Source organism: Delphinus delphis, chromosome 11 (assembly GCF_949987515.2).
Source record: "Delphinus delphis chromosome 11, mDelDel1.2, whole genome shotgun sequence".
In the NCBI taxonomy this organism is placed as follows: domain Eukaryota; kingdom Metazoa; phylum Chordata; class Mammalia; order Artiodactyla; family Delphinidae; genus Delphinus; species Delphinus delphis.
Window position 1 is genome coordinate 43654785 of NC_082693.1, and position 24630 is coordinate 43679414.

A 24630-nucleotide genomic window follows, 5' to 3' on the forward strand; every position below is an offset into this window, starting at 1 on the left:
TTAATTTTTTTTAAAAAAAGAATCACCTGGGCTTCCCTGGTGGCGCAGCGGTTGAGAATCCGCCTGCCGATGCAGGGGACGCAGGTTCGTGCCCCGGTCCGGTAAGATCCCACATGCCGCGGAGCAGCTGGGCCCGTGAGCCATGGACGCTGAGCCTGTGCGTCCAGAGCCTGTGCTCCGCAACGGGAGAGGCCACAACAGTGAGAGGCCCGCATACCAAAAACAAAAAAACAAAAAATCAGAATCACCTGAACAACTTTTTAAAAAATAATTATACCAGGCCTCCACCCTCAGAGATCTAGTTAATTGGTCTTCGACCAAGGCATATTTTTTAAAACTTCCCCAGATGATTCTAATGTATAGACAGGGCTGAGAACCACTGATTTAATCCGATCTTCTAATTTTCCTAAGGAGAAAACCAACACCCGGACTGGACAAGCAACTTGCCCAAAGTCACCCGGCATGTCAGTGCACAGTACACCAAGAGAGAATGTTGTAATAGCAAGAATATGTTGCTGATGTTTATAATTTTTTCTTGTTGGGGTTAATCCCAGAAGCATTTCTCTTTAGTTCAGAGAGGTATTATATAATTTACCTTTTACTTTGGCAGCAGTTTATTCTACTGGTAAGACTGAAATAAATGGGTTTGCATTCCCTGACCACAAAAGGACAGAGATGGAATTGCACATTCACCACACATAGCCAGCCAAATTAGCAAAGCTCCCTAGGAGGCCGCTGGAAGGGCCTAAAATGTTTCTTCTGGACAATGAGCAGCCAGAGCTGAGGGACTTTGGTGGGGTGGTGAGAAGAGAGCGAGCTGGAAGAGAGGAAAGCATTCCCCCCCTAGAGGGAGGAGCTGAGGATCAACTGAAAACCGACCAGAGCTGCCAGGAGGGAACGGCCAGAGAAGGCAAAGAATTTCAATGAGTCCTGGGAGCCTCTGCTCCCGCAACAACCGAACCGTGATGGACAGCCTGGCAACAACCACCCTCCTGGGAGCCTGAGATCCAGAGGAGATTAAAAACTGGTTCTGCAATGTGGGTGCGAAACCCACATTCCCACACTCACCAAAAGTGAGCTCCCAATAAAGACAAGAGCTCACCTGGCCCTACTATCCCCTCCCTTCCCAGCCAAGATCCTCATTACCTACCACCCCAAGTCTCAAAAGGAGGGCGGTTCCGGGCCTCACGTGACACTGCAGTCACGTGACCCCGGGCCCAGCGGGAGCCGAGCAGCTCGTTCCAGTTCCGGGAGCCGGAGGGGGCCGGGCGCGCCCTGCCCCCAGCCCGCCGCGACCATGCTGTCCCGCCTGCTGAAAGAACACCAGGCCAAGCAGAATGAACGCAAGGAGCTGCAGGGTGAGCCAAATATCCAGTCCGCCGTTTTCTCTCCCGCCGCGGCCTAGCCTCAGCCCGGAGCCTGGACCTTGAGTAACGGCCCAAATCCAAGGAAAGGCGCAGGCCAGTGGGCACGGGCATGTGGGAGAGGGAATTAGAGGAGCTTTTTGGGGAGCTCCGTTCTCTTGCCAACGGGCCCTGGTCTGTAGCAGCGCTCCAGTCCCCCGCGGCAACGCCCCCCACGCTGTCTCCGCGGCATCCTAGCCCCGCCCTCTGTCACGGAACGCTGTGCCGATTGGTCCACGGAGCCGCTCATCCTGGAAGTGGGAAGGAACGCTCCTGAAAGGAAGCGGGTGTTGGGGACCCAGCAGAGCTGGGATTCTTGGAGGCCTGAAACCACCGAAATGGGGGTGGGGCCCTTGTTTCCTGAATCCGGGCTGGGAATCCCGGAGTTACCAATCCTAAAGCCAAGACATGGGGAAAAGCGTGCCTGAGAGGCTGGAGTCCTGGGCGCTGCCACAGACTCGTTAGCGTCCCCGGGCGAATTGCTTCCCTTCTCAGGGTACCAGTTTCCTCACCGCTAAAATGAAAGGGCTTGCTTTATGTTTTGCAAGGTCCTTTCAGCTCTGGCACTCTGAGATTAGTTGAAATGTTCCCACAACTAGCAGAATAGTAATGAATGGGTGGGGGAACCTTAAGCACCACCCCTCAAAAAACCAAGCCTCCATTCTAATCTCTTTTCCCCCTCCACCCAGAGAAGAGGAGGCGAGAGGCTATCACTGCAGCGACCTGCCTGACAGAAGCTTTGGTGGATCACCTCAATGTGGGGTATGAACCTCTTCCCATCAACACCAACCCCGCCCCCCCCAAGTTTAGGCACTGGCAAGGTCTAGCCCTCAGACTGCTCTTGAGGAGATGAGATGTTCTGCTCATTCCCCTATCCTCCTCCCACCCAGCTTAACTTTTATGGAGAGAGGCTTGAGCCAGCTCTGACCCCTAACAAGGGCAGAGAGGAACAGCTGCGGTGGTTGGAAAAGCAGCCAGATTTCCCCTTCCCAACAATAACTTCCCTGGTGCTCACAACGTGATGCCGTCTGGCCACCTCTCTTCACCCGTCCAAGTGCAGCTGTCACTTCCAGCAGGAGGGAGAGCACCGTCCTTCACCACAGCTTCCCAGCCCCTCCTTCTCCACCTCCCACCCTCTGGCAGACCTGGAGAGCAGCTGGCAGGAAAGAGATGGCACAGCTGGTGAGGGTGAGGGCAGAACCTATGCCAGGAGCCACCTTAGAGCCAGGCTGTCACTTCCCTTCCTTCTGGGTCTCCAGAGACCACCCCTTGCCTTGGTCCTAAGTGAGGATGCCAGTAATGACCAGTGACTTGGGAAGGAGCAAAGAACATTGTCTCTTGACCTGAGTGACCCAGAAAAGTGGAGAGATGATGATCTGATAGCCAGGCCATCTGTTGGGAGAAAGGAGGCAGTATGATGCCTTCCACCCCAGGGCAAGTCGAATAGCTTGGCTGTGAAGTCAGAGGCTGAGTCACCTAAGTGAGCCAGGCAGGAACTGTCACCTTCATTGCTCATCTCGGGAAGATTAGAGGGAGAGAAGGCTGTGGTTGGGGCCTCTGATCTCCCTTCCCTCCAGGCCTCTCCCTCCACGCAGTGTGAATGAGAGAAAGCAAGAGGTCAACAGGGAAAATAAGGAGTTCAGGAACTCCCGGGGGAATCTTGAAGCATTGGGAGCACCCTGCTATGACTGTTTCAGCTCCTCCAACACTCCGTACTGTGACCCAGCTGTCCCCCAGAGAGAAGGGACAGGGTCTGTGGCTTCCCTCCCTCCCACATTGGCGCCTCCTGGGCTCTGCTCTGTGGTTGGCCCAGGCTTCTCCTGCTTCTCTTCCTTTGCTAGGGGCCACCCCACTTTCAGCTTAGAGGGCAGCTAAGCCAAAGCCAGATTAGAAAGGGTTTTGTGTTGCTGCCCACGGCTCCTCTCATTCCCCAGAAAGGAAAACAAAGGCTCAGTCTATCTCAGCCCCTGTCAGGTGTCCTTCCCACTCTCTAGACACCCCCCCCCCCGCCCCATCCCCTTGTCCCCTCCAGTCCCCACAGATTCCAGTGGGTGGGGGCAGCGGATGTGGAGTCTCTCAGCTGACCCAGAGCTTTGGGGTGGGGAATGAAAGATTCATCAGCCAGCAAGGGGGAACAGTTATTGCGGGGTGGGGGGGGTGAGCGGGGGGCGGGGATACCAGCCTTGGGGCAGTAATGTAACTGCAGGCAACCATGATCGAGGAGAATAGAAAACCAGTTGCCTAGAGCAGAAGGAAGAGAGAGAGTGTGTGTGTGTGTTCGTTCATCTGTGTGGGCGAGAGGAGGACTGGGAGAGAGAGCCAAGAAGCAGCCCTTGGGATATCTTCCCTTGACCCTGAGTTCCTGGGGAGGGGGTTGCTCTCCCATCCCACCCTAGATTCAGGGAGGAGCCCAATTTCCCTTCCCAACTTCTCGCACGGATCTCTGGCCTTCCAATCATTGCCAGATGTGTCCCTGCCGCTGGATTTCCCAAGCTTCCCCACGCCCCCTTTTCCCTCCCAGCTTCTTCCTCAGTGATACCCCTCAGCCCCACCAGGTTAACCCTCCCTTTTCTCACCCAGCTTCAAGAACTCCTCTGGGGGTAGGAAATGGTATGTTTCTGGTCAGCTCCCGGCTAGGCTCTCCTGGGAATCCTGGGAATGGAAGGAAGGGACCGGGCTCATTTGCATGTACATCGTAGTCATTTGCCTCACATCCAGGAATGGCCAAAATCACACGTTTTTCTCCAGCCTGACTCCTGACCGGCCTCCCACTCTGGCAGTGGGGTATCAGTTCTGGAGACCACTCCCCACCAGCTGGGCGAGTTGACCTCCTTCCTCCTGCAACCTCTAGCGTGGCCCAGGCCTACATGAACCAGAGAAAGCTGGACCACGAGGTGAAGACCCTACAGGTCCAGGCTGCCCAGTTTGCCAAGCAGACAGGCCAGTGGATCGGGATGGTGGAGAACTTCAACCAGGCGCTCAAGGTAGGCCACGCTCCCTACGTCTCCAGCCACATCCTGCGCCCCCACTGGCTGCCTCCAGTGCGGTCACCTCAGGCCTGGGGTTGAGGAGGAAGTGGGGATCGTCCCAGAAACCCCAGAAATCTATGGCCCCAGTGTCACAGAAGCTAGAGAAGTAAAAGCAGCTGGTGGGTCCACACGAAGCCCTTTGTAGGGGATGGAATGAAAGTACCCCCATCCATCCCCTAGAGCCACACCCCACCCACCCTGACTCCCGGACTCCGCACCCCACCACCACCTTCCAGGAAATCGGGGATGTGGAGAACTGGGCTCGGAGCATCGAGCTGGACATGCGCACCATTGCCACCGCGCTGGAGTACGTCTACAAAGGGCAGCTGCAGTCGGCCCCCTCCTAGCCCCACTGCCCTCCCCTCCCACATTCCTCCTACCTCCACCAGGCGGGCAGGAAGGAGGGTGACAGGCCATGAATAAAACACAAGCCTCCATTTCTCTGTGTGTGTCTCAAGGAGCTACTAGCTCAGTGTGGGCGGTAGGAATGGAAGGTTCGAAGACTCTTCCTCTGAGCAATGGTACCTTTTGGGTAGAGGCTGGAACTAGCTTCCTCTTACAAGCTCAACTCTCTTCTCCTCCTTGGGCCTGGTACCTGATGCAGGTACTGTTGGGTAAGCAGAGGGTGGGAGTTTCCCACCCCTCCCCAGAGAAGGGCAGGGGGCCCTGTCCCAAGCTTCCTAACCCAGGACTTCCATTTCCCGCAGAGGAGAAACAAGACAGGGAGCAGGCCTGGTCCAGCTCTGGCTCTCTGCCTCTCCACGTGCTCACGGCCTCTCCCAGCCTGGTGCTAAGCAGTGTCATGAGTCTGGACCAGTTGGGAGATTAATTCTTGGGCATGGGAGCACTTCAGGGCAGGGAAGGGGGAGGAGTGACAGGTCCAAGGTCACCAACAGAGAGGGGCAGCTGCCATCCTTGATAGATCCCTCCTCTTAAGAATCTGTGACAGGACTTCCCTTGTGGCGCAGCGGTTAAGAATCCGCCTGCCAATGCAGGGGACACGGGTTCGAGCCCTGGTCCAGGAAGATCCCACATGCCGCGGAGCTACTAAGCCCGTGGGCGACAACTACTGAGCCTGCGCTCTAGAGCCCGCGAGCTGCAACTACTGAAGCCCGGGCACCGAGAGCCCGTGCTCTGCAACAAGGGAAACCACTGCAATGAGAAGCCCGCGCACCGCAACAAAGAGTAGCCCCCGCTCGCCGCAACTAGAGAAAGCCTGCACACAGCAATGAAGACCCGACGCAGCCAAAAAATAAATTTAAAAAAAGAACAAAAAACAACAAAAAAAAAATGGGGCTTCCCTGGTGGCGCAGTGGTTGAGAGTCCACCTGCAGGACACGGGTTCGTGCCTTGGTCCGGGAAGATCCCACATGCCGCGGAGCGGCTGGGCCCCTGGGCCATGGCCCCTGAGCCTGCGCGTCTGGAGCCTGTGCTCCACAACGGGAGAGGCCACAACAGTGAGAGGCCCGCGTACCGCAAAAAAAAAAAAAAACGACTAAGCCTTGTGGAATTCAAAAATTTAGAAAAAAAAAGAAAAAGAAAAATCTGTGACAGAGGTGGTCAGGGAGCCCCACTGGAAAAGAGAGCCAAGCAGGGCACTGGGCGCTTCTGGCCTGTAGCAAGCCCTGGCTTCAACCCACAGGCCTCAGCCTCCCTGGCTCCTCCTCCCCCACCCCGCCCCACATGCACTTAATACTTCTGGCACCCAGTCCACCTGCCTCGGACTTTGGCCTCAGTGGTAGCTAGTGGGAGCCTGGGAAGCCCTGGAGCAAAGTTTCTCAAGCAAAGCAAAAGAAGAAACTTCAGGTGTTGTAGTGCCTGCTAGCTTTCCCCTGAGAAGGTAAGCAGGGTACTGGGAGCTCGGGGGCTATGAGAAGACTGGCAAGATGTTCATGTATTGATAACTCAAAGCCTAAAGCTTTTCATGCGCCTCCTCACACTTTATCCCTTTTGATCCCCCGCGGTTCCCAGGTGGGTGTGCTGAGTGTTAGTCCCACTTGGTAGATCAGAAAACAGGTTCCGAGACACAGTGAGGTGCTCGGCCTCACACAGTAAGCTTGGAGCCAGCAGGACTAAAATGCAGGGGCTCCGTATGTGTCTCCAAAAATAAGGCCCAGCTGGTTTAGCAGGAGGTAAGAGGTGATAACAAGATCCCTCTGCTCCTGTGTGGCGGGTCTGCACACAGGACCCAGCTCATCTGGTTTTAGTTAAGTTACCCACAGATACAGGGTCTGCCCAGATCTTCGCTTTACTTAGATGAACTGTAGTTTGCGAGTCTCAGACTGCTCAAACCAGAGACTTCCAGTTAGGGGGAAGATATGAGGGGCGAGGGCTGGTGGGCCAGAGTAAACTAGACAAGTCTCCCTGCCCAGCTTCGGCTGCCACCTGCAGGTCACTTGGGGTCCGGCCATGTGGCTGCCTCTGCTTCTTGGAGTCTCGCTCTGGGCAGCACTGTGGTTGCTCAGGGACCGGCAGAGCCTGCCCGCCAGCGATGCTTTCGTCTTTGTCACCGGCTGTGACTCGGGCTTTGGGCGGCTTCTGGCACTGAGGCTGGACCAGAGAGGCTTCCGAGTCCTGGCCAGCTGCCTGACCCCCTCAGGGGCAGAGGACCTCGAGCGGGTGGCCTCCTCCCGACTCCACACCACCCTGCTGGATGTCACAGATCCCCAGAGCGTCCGGCAGGCAGCCAAGTGGGTGGAAACACACGTCGGGGAAGCAGGTGAGTATGGCAAGGGGCCACCGGGAACGGGGCGTAAGGTGTGCACTCGCAGGGGCTGTGGGAAGCTAGAGGGACTGCGGGGGAGGAGCAGGGCTCAGATCCTCCCGGAAAGGAGAGGGCCCATTGGAATGCCTCACCTACCCTGTGCCTGTCTCACCTCCCCACAGGGCTTTTTGGTCTGGTGAATAATGCCGGCACGGCTGGCATCATCGGGCCCACACCTTGGCAGACACAGGAGGACTTCCAGCGGGTGCTGAATGTGAACACACTGGGTCCCATCGGGGTCACCCTCGCCCTGCTGCCCCTGCTGCGGCAGGCCCAGGGCCGGGTGATCAACATCACCAGTGTGCTGGGCCGCCTGGCAGCCAATGGAGGGGGCTACTGTGTCTCCAAGTTTGGCCTGGAGGCGTTCTCTGACAGCCTGAGGTGAGGGGTGCAGGGCCCTGCTCCCAGTCCGGGGGGAGCCACTCAACAAGCAGGTTAGCGTCTGCCCTGCAGAGCTGATGAAAGCAGGGCGTGGTGGAAACTTAGAGACAGTTTAGGGCTCGAGTTTGTGGGTTCAAATCCCAGCCTTCTCTCATGTGAGCTTGGTGACCTTAGTCAGTTACTTCTCTTTTCCCCAGTTTGTTCCTCCTCTGTTAAATCAGGATGAGAAGGCCCGCCACATGGGTGAGTAAAATGAGGTACATGTGAGGCCCCAACAGAGCCTGGCACGTAGAAAATGCCCCCAAAAGCCCGCTCTCATTCTTATTAATGTTATTATTACTAATAACAACTATTACTTACCATGAGCTAGTACCTCTACTGAACACTTTCTCATTCAACTCTCCCAAAAATCCTGTAAGGGTAGGTGTTAACACCCTTAGGTAACATAAGTTCCCCAAGACCACATGACAGTGGGAGCACTGCCACGTATGCCCAGGTCTGCTTGCCTACAGACCCTGGTCATTACATTCTCCTGCCCCTCATCTTTAAACAATAATGTTCAAAGTCCCATGAGAGCACAAGGGAGACTTAAGGATGACACAGGAGCAGAGTTTGATTCCCCCAAGCTGGGCCCACCTCCTGAAGGAAGTCTTCCTCTGTCACCATCACTCAGCAAACGACATCAATGTCTACTTTTGTCCCTATGCCTCAGTCTTTTAATTTTCCAATCAGCATCACAGAACACGTACTTTATACTTGGACTTCTGCAGTCTGTGCCGAGTACTCCCGCCTTCCCCCAGCAAACACCAGTCTACACCCTCCATATCCAGCCGTTGGGGCTCAACCCTGTGTTTTGGGATCTGGGGACTGTGGTTCTTCCAGTTCAGGAGTTGGCAGATTGTGGTTCTCAGGCCAGATCCCGCCACTGGCCTACAAGCTAATAATGGCTTTTACATTTTTAAATGGCGACAGTGTAAATGGTTATATAAGTAGCTACATAATATCATTACTTTTAGATCTGCAACGTGGAAAATATTTACTGTCTGGCCCTTTAAGAAGTTTGCAAGTCCCTGCTCTAGATGCTAGAAGAGAATACAAAGGAAAACAAACCTCAAAAATACCTCCTTCCCTCTGCCCCACTTGCCCCTCATCCCAGGGCAGCGGGGATATCCCTTCCTGTCATGACCACTGACCCTGTGATGCTTTCCTATCTTAGCCTCCCTACCCATGTCCCTGAAGTCCTCTCCCTATAAAGACAAGAACCCAGAAACCTCCCTCTGCCCCCACTCCAGGCGGGACGTGGCTCCTTTCGGGGTACGAGTCTCTATCGTGGAGCCTGGCTTCTTCCGAACCCCCGTGACAAACCTGGAAAGTCTGGAGGACAGCCTGCAGGCCTGCTGGGCACGGCTGCCTCCAGCCACACAGGCTCTCTATGGGGAGACCTTCCTCACCAAATGTGAGTGATGGGCCCACGCAGGGGCATATGAAGGGAAATGAGAGTGCCACAAAGGCCAGGCCCGCACCAGCCTGCTGGGAGGAGGTGGGTAGAGCAGTCAGGGAAGGGGTGAGGGTGAACGGGATGCCATAGAACACCCAGGCCATGTGCAACCTGCCCACTCCCCAAACTGGGGAGGGGACTGAGGACCCCTCTCACCTCTACTGGGCAGCAAGCCCCAGGCCCCAGGAGATAGGGCCTGAGGTAGGCTGGAACAGGACAGGGACACTGATTACAACCGTCCGCTGGGCCGCAGATCTGAGAGTGCAGCAGCGCATCATGAACCTGATCTGTGACCCGGACCTGACCAAGGTGAGCAAGTGCCTGGAGCATGCCCTGACTGCCCGTCACCCCAGAACCCGCTACAGCCCAGGCTGGGATGCCAAGCTGCTCTGGCTGCCAGCCTCCTACCTGCCAGCCAGCCTGGTGGATGCTGTGCTCACCTGGGTCCTTCCCAAGCCTGCTCAGGCGGTCTACTGAACTCAGCCCTCCAGCAAGAGGTTGTCGTTCAAGGCAAGGACTTTGATTTATTTCTGTCCCCCACCCTGGCACTGCCTGGTGCTTGGTACAAAACAGGCACTCAATAAATGTGTATTGGGGCTTCCCTGGTGGCGCAGTGGTTAAGAATCCGCCTGCCAGTGCAGGGGACACGGGATCGAGCCCTGGTCCGGGAAGATCGCACAGGCTGCATAGCTACTAAGCCCGTGCGCCACAAGTACTGAGCCCGCGTGCCACAACTACTGAAGCCCGGGCACCTAGAGCCTGTGCTCTGCAACACTAGAAGCCACGACAATGAGAAACCCGCACACCGCAATGAAGAATAGCGCCCGCTCGCTGCAAATAGAGAAAGCCCACGCACAGCAACGAAGACCCAACACAGCCAAAAATTAATTAATTAAAATGTGTGTTGTTCAAAACAAAACAAAAAACACTGTAGGTGGGCAAAAATGAAGGTGCCCAGTGGAAGACCCTATGTAACTCCTAACTAACCTAGGCTGACATCCTCCAGGGTCTCTGGCCCATTTAGTACCTGCAAAACAACCAGCACCCACTCGGGGGCGCAAGGGGATTGTCTTGCATCTGTAAGGCATCTTTGAAGCTGCACCTGGAGGGGTGGCCACTAGAGGGCACTGTTGGATGTTTCCTTTCTTCCTGGAGTAAGGTTGAAATTCAGTGTTTGGAGTGGGAAGCGGGGCATGGGGAGGTGGTGAAGAGGGGTCAAGGCCAAGCTGGGTGGTTTCCATGGGAAAAAAGCCAATACCCTCTTAAATTCTTCTGTTATCTAACGTAAGTCAAGAAGGATAGACACTGGCCACACAGGTATAAAAGCAACTTGTCACCATCCTGAAAGGAGCCAGGCCCCCTTGAGGGTCAGGGTGGCAAGGAGTTGCTGGGCCCTCAGAGGTGGGCAGAAGGCCAGGGAGAAGATGTCGACAGCGGATGTGGGCTGGTCTCTCCCAGGTGGGACCTTGGTAGAGAATCCCTTTGACGTGGGAAATGGCTTCACGAACACTTCAGCACTGAGCCTGGCAGCACAAGACTAGGAGACAAGGGAGGGCAGTGGGCCTCAGCCGCCTCGGGATCCCCACTTCCACTGCCAGCCCAACGAACGCCTTCAGCACAATCCTCCTTTCCTCCACACCCCCCAAAGTAGGCCTGCCTTTCCAGAGGTGCAAACAGAACGGGGTCCCAGAGGACAGGAACATGGATGAGGAGGGGGAAGGGATAAAGTATCACTCTTTAAGACAAACTGAGACTCTCTCTCTTTTCGGTCTGAAAAAATAATCCGTTTAATTGAAAAACCTGGAGTATACTACCCACTCCCCTGGATGAGGGGGCTGAAGAGACTAGACCCCCTACATCACCTCATAGCCACTTCGGATGCTCTTCACAAGGCAGCAGGCAAAGACGATACCCAGGACCTAGAAGCAAAGACAGAGATGGGGGTGAAGAGGAGTCAGGGAAGTAAGGTACCCGGGGCCCACCCAAGAGACCCCAAACACCACCAGGCCTCCCCTCCCCAGGCCAGCACCTCCTGCTCAGCACCCTCCCACTGCCCCTAGATCCCAGATGCTCAAGGGCGTCTCTCACCTCCACAAAGGCAATGCCCAGGGCTGCTGCAGCCACCACCAGCAGTTTGTCCCTCAGCCAGCCCCCGATCTTCTCCACACAGCCCTGAAGGGTGGCAGGCACACAAGACACCATCAGAAACTTCCCACCCACCTTCCTTGGACCATCTGTCTCTCCCCCACCCTCTGTACCTTTAACCCCACCCCTAGTATACCCAAATTCCCTCCCCACCCCTGACGCCCAACTTCCCAGAGCCCCAACCCTCTCCACCTCCACCCCGGGTCCCTCTTTCCTCCTGAAACATTTCCCAGCTTCCCCAAGTCCCCTACTATCTCAGCCCCCTCCCTACCTCAGTATGGATATCCTTCACGTTGAAATTAATCCCACAGCCCTGAGTGACATTGACACAGCAGGAGTCAGGGACTCGCTGGGCCACCATCAGGATCTTCTCCCAGTCTGTGTAGTTAGCCGCCCCGCAGCACTTAAACTGCGGAAAGATATGGGGGAAAAGGCTGTTAGGTGAACCTCCATCTTCAACATAGAGATGAGAATCTCCTTCCCCCATTACCCCTGCTCCCAGCAACCCCACTCACTTCTTCCTGCATACTGTCCAGGATCGATGCTGTATGGTTGTTTTGGGGATAATTCTGCATCTGCTGCCGGAAATCCTTATTAAATTCTGATATCACCTGGGAGTAGGGAGGAGCACTGTTGAGGCCAGAATTCAGGGCACCTGGGTCCCAGAGTCTCCAGGCCTCTGAGGCAAGGCCCTCCCTTTACTCCTTGCTTACCTTGTCTCTAAACACATAGCCAGCAATGGCTGCAGCCACCTCCACCAGCATGATAAGGGACAGGAAGATGGCAAACTGCAGGTGCAAAGGACGGGAGTCACGTTTGGAGTCTGGGTGAGAGGGGCCTGCCGGTCTCGGGAACGTTCACCAAGGTTTCCCTCACCCACCCACCCCGACAAGCCCCCTCCAGAGAAATGCCCTTCCGCAGTCCCAGGCACCCAGGCTGGCCCGTACCCACTCACCGTGATCATGAGACAGTAGTTCTCCTTGCAGGCTCCGCAGCAGCCCACAAAGGCCACCAGGAAGAGGAAGGCACCCACTGCGATGATGACCACGGGCAACAGGGAGCCAGGGGTGGTCCCCGGGGTGATGGTCTGATTCAGGACAAGCTGGGCCCCTATGCCCACAGCGATCAGCCCCACTGCAAAGGCCTGGGAGGAGGGCAGGTCAGGATTCAGAAGACCCACAACCCATCAGCCCTTCACGGTGGTGCACCCAGGACACAGGCGGAACCCTGCGCCATAGAGGCCGATTCTCACAGCCCCAGGAAACTTCTGACTATGGGGGAGAAGGAGGACGCATCCTTGCCCCACAGTGAGGGCTGGGAAATTGTTCAAGGCTCTCTGGGAGAAGGCAACCAGGAGGAACCACGCCTTCTTTCAAGAAGCTCCTCACCAAAAGCAAACAGAGACGTTCTCAGAAAGCCTTGACCCCAGGGCAGTGCTTAACACCAACAAAGAGCAGTGCTTCCTTTGAGCCGCTTCCTCTGGGCCTCCAGGGCTCCCAGAACTGCCCTCTCACTATCCTCCAATGCCCACCACATCCTCATCAGCTGTGACTAGGGTTCCTCAAGCCGACTAGGCCAGGGAGGAGGAAAAGGGGGTAAAAGTAGCCTGCCCCTTCCTGGACAAACGGTAGCCTCTCCAGCCAGCAGCCCAGGACGGGAGCAATGGAGGTGGGCAGAGCCCTTACCCACCCCAAGCAGCCGGCAGGGGTGATGAGGGAATGGCAAGAAATGACGGAGCGGAGGGGGAGAGAGGAGGGTGGCGATAGCATCAGGCGGTTGGCTGGTTGCCCCACTGCCCCATATCACAAGAGACTGGGTCACCAGACAGGAAGGGCCCGGAGGGGTTACGGGGAGGGTGGCCCGCCATTGTCGGTCCAAACCAGCCTCAGAGGTTCCTGAAAGCTGGAGAAGAGGACGGCCGCGCTGGCCTCGGTCGTTCCCGGGCTTTCCTTCCACATCTGGTCCCCAGCTGCCTTCATTCCTGGCCCCTCAGCCCTCACCACTCCGGAGCCAGGTCTCCCCGCACCCTGCCAGCGCGCCCTCACCGTCCCCGCTCCCCACTCACGCAAAAGGCCAACAGAAGAACGTAGAGCAAGAACTTGACACATTTCATTCCTCCTTCCACCGCCATGGCTGCCTGGCCTGGGGCAGAGGGGACGGCAGGGGGATCAGAACCTGTCGAAGGGGGATCTCGGCTTCCGAGCTCCCTGCCGGGCCTCGAGACCTTCCCTGCGGGGCCCCCATTCCAGGCCCCTCCCACCCGGAAACCCGCGGTCAGATCCACGTCTCCCAGCCCCCTCTTCTCCCCGCAGGAGAGGGGTGGGGGCGCCCGCCGCCCAGCCCGGACCCCGCCCCGCCGCCTCCGCGGCCCGGGACCCAACCCAGGGCGCCGGCGGGGGCCAGGGCCGGACGCCCACCCTCGACCCTCCAGCCCCCAGGCGTTAAACACCCCCTCCCCACCTAACTAGTCACGAGAAACAGTCCTCAGCCCCAGCCCGACCCCCAGGCCCTTTCCCCTGGGCTCTGACCACCGCCAAACAGAAGTGCGGCCGGCGCCCCCCCACCCCCACTCCGCCCGGGCCTCCGGAACTTTGCAAAGTTGCAAGGGCCTCGGGAGCGGCGAGGAGCGCGGCGGATCTTCGGAGGCCCGGGGCGAGCCCCTCCCCACCCCACGCGGAAGCCGGCGCGAGCCCCGCGTCCTCACCTGGGCTCCCCGACGCTGTGCGCTGCTCTCCTGCCGCGGCTCAGGCGCTCTCTAGCTGCGCCCCCCGGCTCTGGCCCCGCCCGGCGCGCGGCCCCGCCCCGACTCCAGCCACAGCCCCCTCCCCCGCCGAGTGGCCCCAGCCTCCCTCATGTGACGCGGGAACAGCTGCGGCCTGAGTCACCCGGCCCGCGTGGGGAAGGCCGAGCCCCCAGCCCGGTCGAGGCCACGTGGCCCCTGCCCGTAAGACAGCGCCCACCCCCGCAAAGAGAGGACGCCCAGGGCAGGACCTCGGGGTGCCTGGCGCCCTCCTGGCGCCGCCAGAAGGGGGCCACCTCGGGGTAGGAGAGCGGGATCCGGCGCCGCCTGGTTCTCTCTGGCTCAGGGAAACGGAGGAGACGTGTGAGAGCCAAAGGAGGGATGAGCGGCCCGAAGTTACTCTCTGAGCGCCCGGCCGGGCGGCAGAGCTGAGTCGAGGTGACAAGATGGTCTTCAAGAGGCCTGCATTCTCCACCCAGAGCCCACTCCCTTCCTCTCGCTCCAGCTCCATTCCACCCCTTCCCTGAGTCAGCAGAGGGCGCTGCTGGCTCTCTGGAATCGGGTGGGGGCAGAATAAACTTTCAGAAAGTCCCCAGCCTCACATCCTGGGAATCCCCCAGCGTTCTAGAGTGGGTGTTCCTGCCCCTCTCTCTCTTAGTCCCTTCTCCATTGTCTAGGGCTCCTGAGTAGTGAGCCGCGACGTGGAGGAAGCCCTTCCCAGCACCATTTCCACCCAATCATGGCACGTCAGAGTCAGGTCCCTCCCTCTGGGAGAGGATTGCTGAGGTCAGCTCCCACCCCTCCTGGATCAGCCTGTTAACGGTAGAGGTGTGGGGAGGACACTAAGGCGGGCATGGCATATATCCCCTGGATTTCTCCATCACATTCTAGCGGACAGCCCACAGGGCAAGGCCAGGAGAGGACTGGAAGGTGAGGGGGTTGGTCTCAAGCTGCCACGCACCTCTTCTGCGTGGTGGTCCGCAGAAGGAGCTGTTGTGAACAAGCAAAGGACAGAACCAACCACAACACCCCTGCCCCCCTGGCCTGGACCCAACCCCTTAGGTTCTTCTGGTCCTGCCTGAAGAACCGTTTCCTGAGCCTTCAGTACGTGTGCACAAGGAAGGAAACTATAAGAGCAGAAGGAAGGAGATCTGGGCTGGGCTGAGGACCAGTTTCCAGGATCACAATCTTCCAGCAAGACACACCAAGCCCCTTCTGGATTTTGCTTCCCAATTATCACGGCAGGCAGGCCGTGGAGGAGGAGCAAAGAAGCTGAAGAAAGGAGTTTCATCTGTTTCTGCCAGGCACGTGCTGGGCGCAGGGCCAGCGAGGTGAGGCAATTGGTGGCCCCGTCCTTTGCCAGCAGGCAGAACCGAGCCCACACTGTGAACAGAGGCAGAAACCCCTGGTGGCAGCTGGATGAGCGCAGAGGGAGGGACAGGTGGTGCCTCTGCCCCAGAGAAGAAAGAAAAAGAACAGATTTCACAGAGGTGGGTGGTGCGCTCCCAGGTGACCTTAGACAATAAAAGGGTAGTCGCTCCGTTCCAGGGACAAGGAAAGGGCCAAGTGTAAAAAAGGAGTAGTTTTCAAAGTCCATGGGGACTTCGGTGGTCCAGTGGTTAAGACTCTGAGCTCCCAATGCAGGGGACCCGGGTTCGATCCCTGGTCAGGGAACTAGATCCCACATGCCTGCCGCAACTAAGACCCGGTGCAGCCAACTAAATAAATAAATATTAAAAAAAAAAAAGTCCATGACACGTTGGGGTTGGCCAGCTCACAGGGCTGGGGAAGGATGTGGTGACAGATGGGAGTGGGGGAAGGTGGGCTGAAGTCAAGATGTAGAAACTTTAGCTACCTCACCACCAAGTATAATGCTTGGTCTTTGACTGAACCTTTGCCTGAACAAACTGTGAAAGACATTTTGGGAACAGCTAGGCAAATCTGCATATTAACGGAGGATTAGACATGAGAAAGTAATTTTGTTAGCTGTGACGATAGTATGATTATATAGGAAAATTATTTTTTAAAGTTGCATACGAAAATATTTAAGGGTGAGATGTCCTGTCTGTAATTTATTTTGGAATACTTCATAAAACAATAGATGAAGCAAAAGAAGAAGACAGTCTGGGTGACAGGACTGTTGAGAACCTAGTGGCTGTGTGGGGTGTGTTCTAGAGGCAGAGGGGAGAGGGTGGGTGAACTCTCTTGGGATTGGCCCTACCGTGAAAGGAGAGATGAGTGTCTGGAGGGTAGCTGGTACAACATGGTCCAAGGGAGAGCTGATGAAGGCCAGAACCAGGGAAAGGAGGGGAAAAGCCTTGGAAAAGCCCTTCAGAGAGGGAAGATCAAAGAATGGGGTGACTGCTTACCTGTGGGAGCAGGAGAGGAAGTGGGAAGAGTCTGAGATGACTCAGAGTTTCCAAACCTGGGCACCCAGGGGAGAGGTGGTTGTCACCCAAGGCAGGAGGCACATGAGAGGCAGCTGGGTGGAGATGTCCCACCTAGAATTGGGGGTGTGAAACTCGGGAGGGAGTAGTCAGACTGGAGATAAAAAGTGATATCTAGGACTTCTTTGGTGGCGCAGTGGTTAAGAATCCGCCTGCCAATGCAGGGAGCACAGGTTCAATCCCTGGCCCGGGAAGATCCCACATGCCGCGGAGCAACTAAGCCTGTGGGCCACAACTACTGAGCCTGCGCTCTAGAGCTCGTGAGCCACAACTACTGAAGCCCGTGCACCACAGCTACTGAAGCCCGCGTGCCTAGAGCCTGTGCTCCACAGCAAGAGAAGCCACCGCAATGAGAAGCCCGCGCACCGCAACGAAGAGTAGGCCCCGCTCACAGCAACTAGAGAAAGCCCACATGCAGCAAAGGCCCGGCGCAGCCAAAAATAAATAAAATTTTTAAAAAATATATATATATATAAAGTGATATCTAAATCCATAGATGGGTGAAGGCCAGAGCAAGAGAAGAAAACAGAGACAGAGTTTTGGGAAACCCTTATGTTTAAGGAACATGGGGGAGTAAAGGAGCTGAAAGGGAAAGGAAGTTGCGGAGCTGGACCCCTGCACTCTGCCAGGCACTGTGCTGGGCACTTAGAGCCATGAGTTCATTTAATCCTCATGACAACCTGGTGAGGTCCGTATGATTCGTCCTGTTTTAGAGATAAGGAAACTGAGGCTCAGAGACAGGGAGTGATGTGCCCAGAGTCCAAGCAGGTAAAGGGCAGTGTTAGGATTTGAACCCATATCTCTGGGGGTTCCAAAGCCCGTGCTTTTTCCTCTCTCTCTCAGAGGTCAAGAGAAAAGAGAACTCCATGACAGGAGGAGGGGACAGTGGCCAGAAGCACCAAATAGTAAAGAAAGGTGAGATGCCAGAGAAGGCCATTGGATGAGGTGGCCTTTTCCAGAGCAATGTCAGGGCAGGATCCCAAGTACCTGCTGAGTGGGGAGTGGAGGCATCCAGGTAGGCAGGGGTGGAGCTGAGGTGAGGGTCAGGAGAATGGGACCCTCCTAGAGGAATGCCAGGGGAAGGGCAGGGAGCAAACTGTGGCCAGTGCAGAGTACTGCAGCAGCTTGGTCATGCAATGGGAGAGAAAGGATGGGGCCAGGGAAACCCCGGAGAACAGACCTGTGTGGAGCTGGAAGGGAGAGGGCAAGAAAAGTCCATTCCTGGTCACCTTCACAGAGACAGAGAGTAGTGTGGTGGCTGCCGGGGGCTGGGAGGAATAGGGGGTTGTTGTTCCACTGGGTGTGCAGTTTCTGTTTAGGAAGATGGAAGAGTTCTGGTGATGAATGGTAGTGACAGTTGCACAACACGTGAATATACTTAGAGCCGCTGAACACTTAAAAAAATGGTTAAAATGGTAAATTTTGTGTTATGTATACATAATTTTTTAATTTTATTTAACATAATTTTTTATTGAAGTATAGTTGACTTACAAAGTTGTGTTAATTACTGCTGTACGGCAAAGTGATTCAGTTATACACGTATATACATTCTTTTTTTATATTCTTTTCCACTATGGTTTATCATAAGGTATTGAATGTAGTTCCCTGTGCTATACAGTAGGACCTTGTTGTTTATCCATTCTATATATATAAAAGCTTGGGGAATTCCCTGGCGGTCCAGTGGTTAGGACTCTGTGCTTCCACTGCAGGGGCCACGGGTTTGATCCCTGGTCGGGGAAGTAAGATCCCTCATCGAGATCCCTTGATGAGGCCAAAAAAAAAAAAGTTTCCATCTGCTAACCCCAACCTCGCACTCCATTCCTCCCCCGGCCCCCTCCCCCTTGGCAACCACCAGTCTGTTCTCTATGTCCCTAACACAATTTTTTAAAAGAGAATGGCCTACCCCTCTAGCCTGGGAAGTAGGCATAGAGCCCTGTGTACCTCTGAGTGGGGAGGAGGCTGACCTCAGACTTGGCCTTCACATCACATCCTTCAGAGCTTTCAGCACCAACTCCAAGTGCTAGTGTCCAGAAATGCCACCAAGCCGCCTGATTAGCTCAGGCTTCTGTCCCTTCAGCGCCTGGCACTGGCTGGTGGTGGGTGAGTGGGGTGGGCTTGTCCCCTGCCCACACAGCAGAGCCAAGCTGCCCTCTAGCTCTCCAACCAGGGCCAGCAGCAGGGCATGGGGGCCTCAGGTGTCCCAAGCAAGGGTGGTTGCCATCTGAGAGCACGTAGGCATCGGCCAGACCCAGTGCAACACACAGTAGCTTGTAGCCAGCGCCCAAGGCCTCCCAAAGCTCAGATCCGTACAGAGTCCAGCGCCTGCTGCAGACACCTTCCCTCCACTCAGCAGGACCCCTGCCTGAGCCCCACTGGGAGGGGCCGGCTCAGAGATAAGACGCAGGTGCCCTGGTAGTAGAGGCCCCAGTGAACTGGGAACTTCTACCTGCAGAAGCCCTTGGGGGCAGGGGAGCATGGTAGAGGAGCCAGGAGGCATGGGGAAGGAGAGGAGGAAAGAGAGGGAAGAGTTGAGGAGGGTTGGAGAGGGACACAGAGATACAGGAGCAAATAGAGGAGAGTGGAAGACAAGGGAGAGGTTGCGGGATAGGAGAGGGGAAACAGACATGAAGGAGGGGGTGGAGAGAAAGAAGAGGAGGAGACACGGATGGGAGAGAGAAAGGAAAAGGGTGCATCTCTACACTGGGGAAGGTAGGAAGGGTGATGCTGGGACTTAAGGTCAAGAGGTTGGGTCTGAATTGGGGGCCTGAGATTTCAATCCAGAGGCCCCAGCTTTAGATATGAGGGAGGCATGGGTGCTTGATAGCAGCTCCCAGAGGGCAGGGTTAGATCAAAACGAGGGCAAGGTTGGAGATGTTCTGATTGTTGGAGTCTGTGGGCATAGAGAGGGGCCTCCAGTCACAGCGCACCATAGTACCCAGGAGAACATCATCACTGCCAAAGTCAGCTTACTTCCTCACTGTGAGGAAAGTAAGGCCCAGAGAGATGAAGCCACCGACTCAGCCACCACCTGCAGATGAGAACCAGGGTCTTGACACACCAGCTCCGGGGCTGGGTGCACCACGTTCGCCATCAGCATCAGCGCCCTGAGGTCAGAAGCCTTGGTGAGAGACACGTTCTCCCCCACGTGAGTGGGTGACTTGGACCAAACTCTTGCCCTCCCTGAGCCTCAGCTTTCTGCCACTTAGGCAGGAGGGAGACTACTCCCTCACCTCACAGGGCAGTTGGGAGGATCAGAGGGGAATGAAGGGGATCAATTTTGTTACCTTAAGAATGATAAAGTCTTGATCATACCCTGTTTTTAGACTCATGGAAGTTACGATGATTTCGCTTTGAGAAATATCTGGACGCCGCCCCACTTGAGATGGCCAAGGAAAGGGTTGGGAGGGACAACCCAGCCTCCTTTAGGTCCTACTCAACTTGGCCTTGGCCCAGAGTTCCAGCTCCGGCTCCACCCCAGCCCCGCTGCCAGGCTGCCTCCTCAGCTCTCCCCCCACATTCTTACCCATTTCTTTCACTGCTCCTGGGGCCCCCAGCCCCTGACCTCTGGCCACTCTTTCCCCCTACCCTTGCCTGACTCCTGTCCCAGCCTCCTCCCAGCCTGTGTCACTGTTACAACAGGGTCAATGCAGACGCCCAGCTGGTGACAGGGCAGGAGAGGCAGCTGCAGCCCCTGGCCTTCCATGCACCACCTGGGCCAGGAGCTCGGCTGCTGTGTGGGTCTGGACCAGGACCTGGTCGGGAGCGCAGTGGTCTCCACCTGAGAGTCAGCACAACTAGAGTATCTCCTGAGAGGTAGCACACAAGAATACGGGAGAGGGACTTCCCTGGCAGTCCAGACTTCGCCTTCCAGTGCAGGGGGTGCGGGCTCCATCCCCGGTCGGGGAGCTGGGACCCCACATGCCTCGCGGCCAAAAATCAAAACGTGGAACAGAAGCAATATTGTAACGAATTCAATGAAGACTTTGAAAAAATGGTCCACATCAAAAAAAATAATAATAAATCTTTAAAAAAAATAAATGAATCTGCGAGAAAGGAGAAAGAGGCAATGCGGGGCGGGGTGTTTAGCCCAGGTTTCTGTTCCTTGGGGCTGGATCAGCACATCTACCAGGGGTTTGAAGTCCCTAGAGAAGCAGACTTTGTGCTCAGACCCCTCCTTTTCTTTGACCAACAGCTGGAATAGTGGTGCCTCCTGCCAGCATAGTTGGGCCAAGGGGCCAGCCTTGGCCACCGCCCCCAGCAGGACCCCACCACGGGCCTGGAGAAGGAGCAACAGGAAAGAAAGACAGGAAGAGGTGGGCAGGCCTGGGGAGACCGAGAGTGAAGGTAGAAAGAGGGCACACCCAAGGACTGAGAGGGCTGGGCCTGCCCTGAGAACGTAGGGGGAGCGGATGGGGGCAGGGGCACTGGAGGAAGATGTGAGTCCTAGTGATTCTCAGGGTTCCCCACTTGTATCCCACCCACCTCCACCCCCTCCCTCCAAAACGCTAAGTCTTTGGCTCCCTCTTCCCAACTTCCAACTTCTCCTAGAGGGCCTCGAGGTTAAAGAGGTTAACAGGCCTGCCCGACAATCCAGGCAGGGTAATTATAGGGTTTAGAACAGTGATGTGGGAGAGGATGGTAATTACACAGGGAGGTTCTCTCTGAGGGCTTCAGGGTTTGTGGGCAGGGACCTGGGAGGGGCCCATTCCACAAACAAACTCTCCCCAGCCCAGAATAGCCTCCCCACACCACGTTCCCTGAGGCTCCTGCTGGGAGGGCCAGGAGGGGAAAGCCCCTCCTAGGGAAGCCCCCCTTCCCAGCTGCTTCTCAATGGCCCAGCCTTTCCCCTCCTTGGAAGGACCTGCAGTGCCAGGGAATGAGTCCACTGACCCTAGTAATAGGGTCTTTAGGAGGACGAAGCAAGAAGAGATGGGATTAGAGGTCATGAGTTACTGCCCACTAAGCCCAGCTCTGATGGACAAGGCAGTTTTGGTGCATGGTAGCAGTGCAGGATAGCAGGAGCCCCTCCTCCTCACAGTGGCTCCCAGTGCTGGGGTCTGCAGCTCTGAAAGTGGTCCAGGTGTCTCTGGCCTCGGACCCTGGTGACCAGCTCCTGGGACCTGCAGTTCCTTTTCCTGAGGATGTAACATAAGGGACCCTCTACCCAGGGCTACACAAGCACCTCTTGCCTACAGCAGCTCTTGAAACCTCATCCCTGCTTCTCTCCCAGCAGCTCACACCCTTCAAAGCTCAGTGCCTCCCTTACGCCCCAACCCACATTTGCTATGAACCAGTCAGGACCTTGAAGGAGGCGGGCCTGAAGGTTGCCTGGGTAACACCGGGAGAGGGGCACCCTTGGCAGGCAGACAGTTGCCTGGGAGACCAGGGCAGTGGGCGGGGCCCCAAACCCTGGTTAGCTAGTGTTGTGATGAGGAAGGATCTAAATGTCCACATCTCTCCAAATTCCTTTTCCTTAAAGCCAGCAGGGTCCCCTCCTCGGGACTGGGTCTAGGGCAGCTGGAAGTCTGAAGCTCCTGAAAGAGACCTCCCAAGGTTTACCTACAACTCAAGGGAACCCAACAGTACCAAGCCTGAGGGAACTCAAGGAAAGAGGCAAGATCTAGGAGGGGGTGGAGCGAGAAACAAGGCTTAATACTTTATGATATAGAACTTCTTGGACTAGAAATCTAAAGTGAAAATACACAAAGTATGCAAAAAAAAAAAAAGTCGTTTTAGACCCACCTCCAAGCAGAAATTCCAGATTCGACCACCAGATGGCAGTCTTGCCCACTCATTGGATTAAATGCAGTCCTGTAACCCGCGGGAGGAAGCCAGGAGGCAGAAAATCCTTTCTGTCTCACAAGTTCCAGACTCTTGCTCTCTAGTATTTGGCAGGTACCCATAACTCCTTATGGCCATAAATATACAGTTTTCTTTCCCTAACCTGGCTCTGACCAGAGCCAGTGAGCAGGGTTCATTCATTCTTTATTCAAAGCCGTTAAGGAATACTTTGGTGAAAAAAGCTCCCGCTCTCTTGGGTCTCACAGTGTGAGGCTGATAAGTTAGGTAGTAGTAATGACTAATTATCTCATTTAGAACTGTGTGTCAGGCAGTTAATCTTCATAAGTTTATGAGAGAGGTACAGTATTGTTATCTCCACCTTACAGGTGAGGAATCTGAGGCATAGAGCCAAGTTCACACAGCCAGAAAAGGGGGAGAGCTCTGGGGCTTGATCCCAGGCAGCCTAGTTTGAGTCTAGAAGCTATGTGATTAACCTCCATGACACACAGGATGGTGCAGGTATAGCTAGGAGTAGCATCTACTCTAGTCTTGGGAGTCAGGAATGGACTCCTGGAGGACATGTCCAGAATCTCATCTATACTGAGACCTGAAGAAAGAGTAAGTTGGGGGGCGGAGGGAGGGAGTGGAGGTAGGAAGGGGAGTTGTTCAAGAAGAGGAAACAACTTGTGCAAAGATTCGGAAATGATCAAGAGAAAGAGGGTGAAGGCTACATCCAGATTTTTGACCTGGGTGATTGTCATTCACTAAAACGCTACAGAGCAGGATGGGGGCACAGTTCAGGGGAGAGAAGTTCTCTGTTTACCATATTTAATCTATGATATTTGAGGGTGTGTCCAGATGGCGATATCAAGGAGGCATCTGGCCCCTGAAAAAGGGGGCCAAGTCTTACTTACCTTTGCATCTCTCATAGACCTGCCGCTAGCTACATGTCTGGTAGGGAAGTGAAAGCTGGGCCACCTCCTCTGAGGGAGAAAGAGGTGACACCACCTCTGCTCTCAAGGAGTTTGCAATTTTGCTGAGGAAATGACATCAGAGAAACATTTTGGAGAACAGGATATGCCAGAATATGTGGTGAAGGTAATCCCTGCTCTGGGAAATCAGAAAGGAAAGCAAATAATCATGAAAAAGAAGCCCATGAAGGCCACGATTAATTGATTGTTGTATAATCCTCACAGCCAGTTGAGGGCAAGCAATGTGATCCTATTTTATAGATGAAAAAACTTGATGAAATGTTGAGATGCTCGTGTCTTGGAGGGAACCAGCTGTCTAAGTTTTTTGTTTTTTTTGCTTTTTTTCATTCTGCTGCAGTCTTAGTTCCTGCTCTCCATGGAATGGATCATCTCTTCAAAGCTCCCCAGCTTGGTCCTCCTCATCCCTACCCAACCTTCTTCCTTCACACCTGGACCCCCAGTTTCTAACCTCATTCCACTCCAGCTCCCCAGACCAACTCTGTCCTTACACCCAGTGCTCCATCTAATGCAAAGTGGAAACCAATGTCTCTCTGTTCTGCCTGAGAAGCCCAATAAAGTTCATCCACGTATTCAGTAAACATTGTGTGTGCCAGGAAGCAAGCAAGATCTGATCTGATCCCCTCAAATATTTTCAATCTACTGGTTATTTGTCTGTTGACCTCTAGGTCTTTAGACTCAAGAAATCAGCCTGAAGAAACTGAGGTCTGGGAAGAGGTATGCAGAACCAGAAGAAGTTAAGCACTTCAGGAGCATTTTAATACCTTGGCACTCTTATACTCTGCCCTCTGGCTGTACCCAGGGTTACACCTGAAGACTAGGGCTTGTCCTACATCTGGGTTTCTCCCCTTGAGACGTTCTCCAACTAAGGCATCTGAAGGCAGACCTCTCTCTCATCCTCACCCCTGCAACTACAAGCCCCTTCTCAGACTTCCAAGACCCTGCAGATCCAAAAATCCAGAGGTCCAGATTCCTCTGCAAGCACAGTGGTCTCTGGCCCTGTTTCCTCGCACTCCTCCCCTAGTGGTCCCCAGTTCCTGCCTTTTCCAGCCTACTGACTCCCTTATCCCCTTATCAACCCTCAGTTTCAAGTACACGTTCTTCCCAGCTCTAAGTCTTCCTCTGGTCTCAGGGCTTCCCACCAGCTCTCCACCTTCTCAGATTGTCCCTGGTCTCTTCTCCTCCTGTTCTTCCTCACTAACCCCCATGTCCATCTCTTGCTTCTTGATCCCCTTGATGAGCCCAGCCTGATGCTTCCCTCCGCACCCTCCCCACTTCTGGTACTGGGCTACTTCTGATAGCTGGGGCTCCTCTGGGCTCAAATTCACCTCCTCCCCCTTGGGCTCTCAATGCTCCCACCAACGCTGACTCTCATCGCTGGGCTGTCTCTGTCTCTTCCCTCAGGAGTCTCTGTCTTGCCATCTCTGCCTTCCCCTGATCCTCCGTGTCTGCC

At 55.3% G+C, this 24630-nt stretch overlaps 3 protein-coding genes across 5 annotated transcripts; 2 read left to right on the forward strand and 1 right to left on the reverse strand.

The window, feature by feature from the left end:
- The first annotated feature begins 1066 nt into the window (after nt 1-1066).
- BLOC1S1 (biogenesis of lysosomal organelles complex 1 subunit 1) lies at nt 1067-4875 on the forward strand. 2 transcript variants are annotated; one of them, XM_060026269.1, is made up of 4 exons: nt 1067-1358; nt 2098-2165; nt 4255-4387; nt 4613-4875. In XM_060026269.1, the coding sequence occupies exons 1-4, from the start codon at nt 1298-1300 to the stop codon at nt 4777-4779; spliced, it is 429 nt and encodes a 142-aa protein (XP_059882252.1). In that variant the 5' UTR covers nt 1067-1297; the 3' UTR covers nt 4780-4875. The 2 variants fall into 2 exon arrangements, with proteins under 2 accessions (XP_059882252.1, XP_059882253.1); XM_060026270.1 differs by having other exon boundaries at nt 1082-1358; nt 2093-2165; nt 4669-4875.
- A 1272-nt stretch (nt 4876-6147) lies between these two features.
- Nucleotides 6148-9877, forward strand: RDH5 (retinol dehydrogenase 5). Of its 2 annotated transcripts, none has more exons than XM_060024926.1 (5): nt 6148-6272; nt 6824-7151; nt 7319-7577; nt 8870-9033; nt 9329-9877. In XM_060024926.1, exons 2-5 carry the CDS (start codon nt 6842-6844, stop codon nt 9550-9552), a joined length of 957 nt encoding a protein of 318 aa, XP_059880909.1. In that variant the 5' UTR covers nt 6148-6272; nt 6824-6841; the 3' UTR covers nt 9553-9877. The 2 variants fall into 2 exon arrangements, with proteins under 2 accessions (XP_059880909.1, XP_059880908.1); XM_060024925.1 differs by having other exon boundaries at nt 6805-7151; nt 9329-9876.
- Nucleotides 9878-10837: 960 nt separating this feature from the next.
- On the reverse strand, nt 10838-14012 carry CD63 (CD63 molecule). The gene is made up of 8 exons (XM_060026272.1): nt 13925-14012; nt 13286-13362; nt 12176-12364; nt 11934-12008; nt 11736-11831; nt 11492-11629; nt 11164-11247; nt 10838-10994 (listed from the first exon to the last, which is right to left on the reverse strand). Exons 2-8 carry the CDS (start codon nt 13349-13351, stop codon nt 10929-10931), a joined length of 714 nt encoding a protein of 237 aa, XP_059882255.1. The 5' UTR covers nt 13352-13362; nt 13925-14012; the 3' UTR covers nt 10838-10928.
- Nucleotides 14013-24630: the final 10618 nt, after the last annotated feature.

What these genes read in the sequence shown, in the direction of transcription:
- RDH5 (XM_060024926.1), top strand. Translation starts at nt 6,842, where the DNA reads ATGTGGCTGCCTCTGCTTCTTGGAGTCTCGCTCTGGGCAGCACTGTGG. An exon ending in AACACACGTCGGGGAAGCAG is followed by an intron (nt 7,152 to 7,318) that starts GTGAGTATGGCA and finishes ACCTCCCCACAG; the next exon opens with GGCTTTTTGGTCTGGTGAAT. An exon ending in GGAGACCTTCCTCACCAAAT is followed by an intron (nt 9,034 to 9,328) that starts GTGAGTGATGGG and finishes GCTGGGCCGCAG; the next exon opens with ATCTGAGAGTGCAGCAGCGC.
- CD63 (XM_060026272.1), bottom strand. Translation starts at nt 13,351, where the DNA reads ATGGCGGTGGAAGGAGGAATGAAATGTGTCAAGTTCTTGCTCTACGTT. An exon ending in ACTACTGTCTCATGATCACG is followed by an intron (nt 12,009 to 12,175) that starts GTGAGTGGGTAC and finishes TTGCACCTGCAG; the next exon opens with TTTGCCATCTTCCTGTCCCT. An exon ending in TGGGCATTGCCTTTGTGGAG is followed by an intron (nt 10,995 to 11,163) that starts GTGAGAGACGCC and finishes CTTTGCTTCTAG; the next exon opens with GTCCTGGGTATCGTCTTTGC.
- BLOC1S1 (XM_060026269.1), top strand. Translation starts at nt 1,298, where the DNA reads ATGCTGTCCCGCCTGCTGAAAGAACACCAGGCCAAGCAGAATGAACGC. An exon ending in GTGGATCACCTCAATGTGGG is followed by an intron (nt 2,166 to 4,254) that starts GTATGAACCTCT and finishes TGCAACCTCTAG; the next exon opens with CGTGGCCCAGGCCTACATGA. An exon ending in ACTTCAACCAGGCGCTCAAG is followed by an intron (nt 4,388 to 4,612) that starts GTAGGCCACGCT and finishes TCCATCCCCTAG; the next exon opens with AGCCACACCCCACCCACCCT.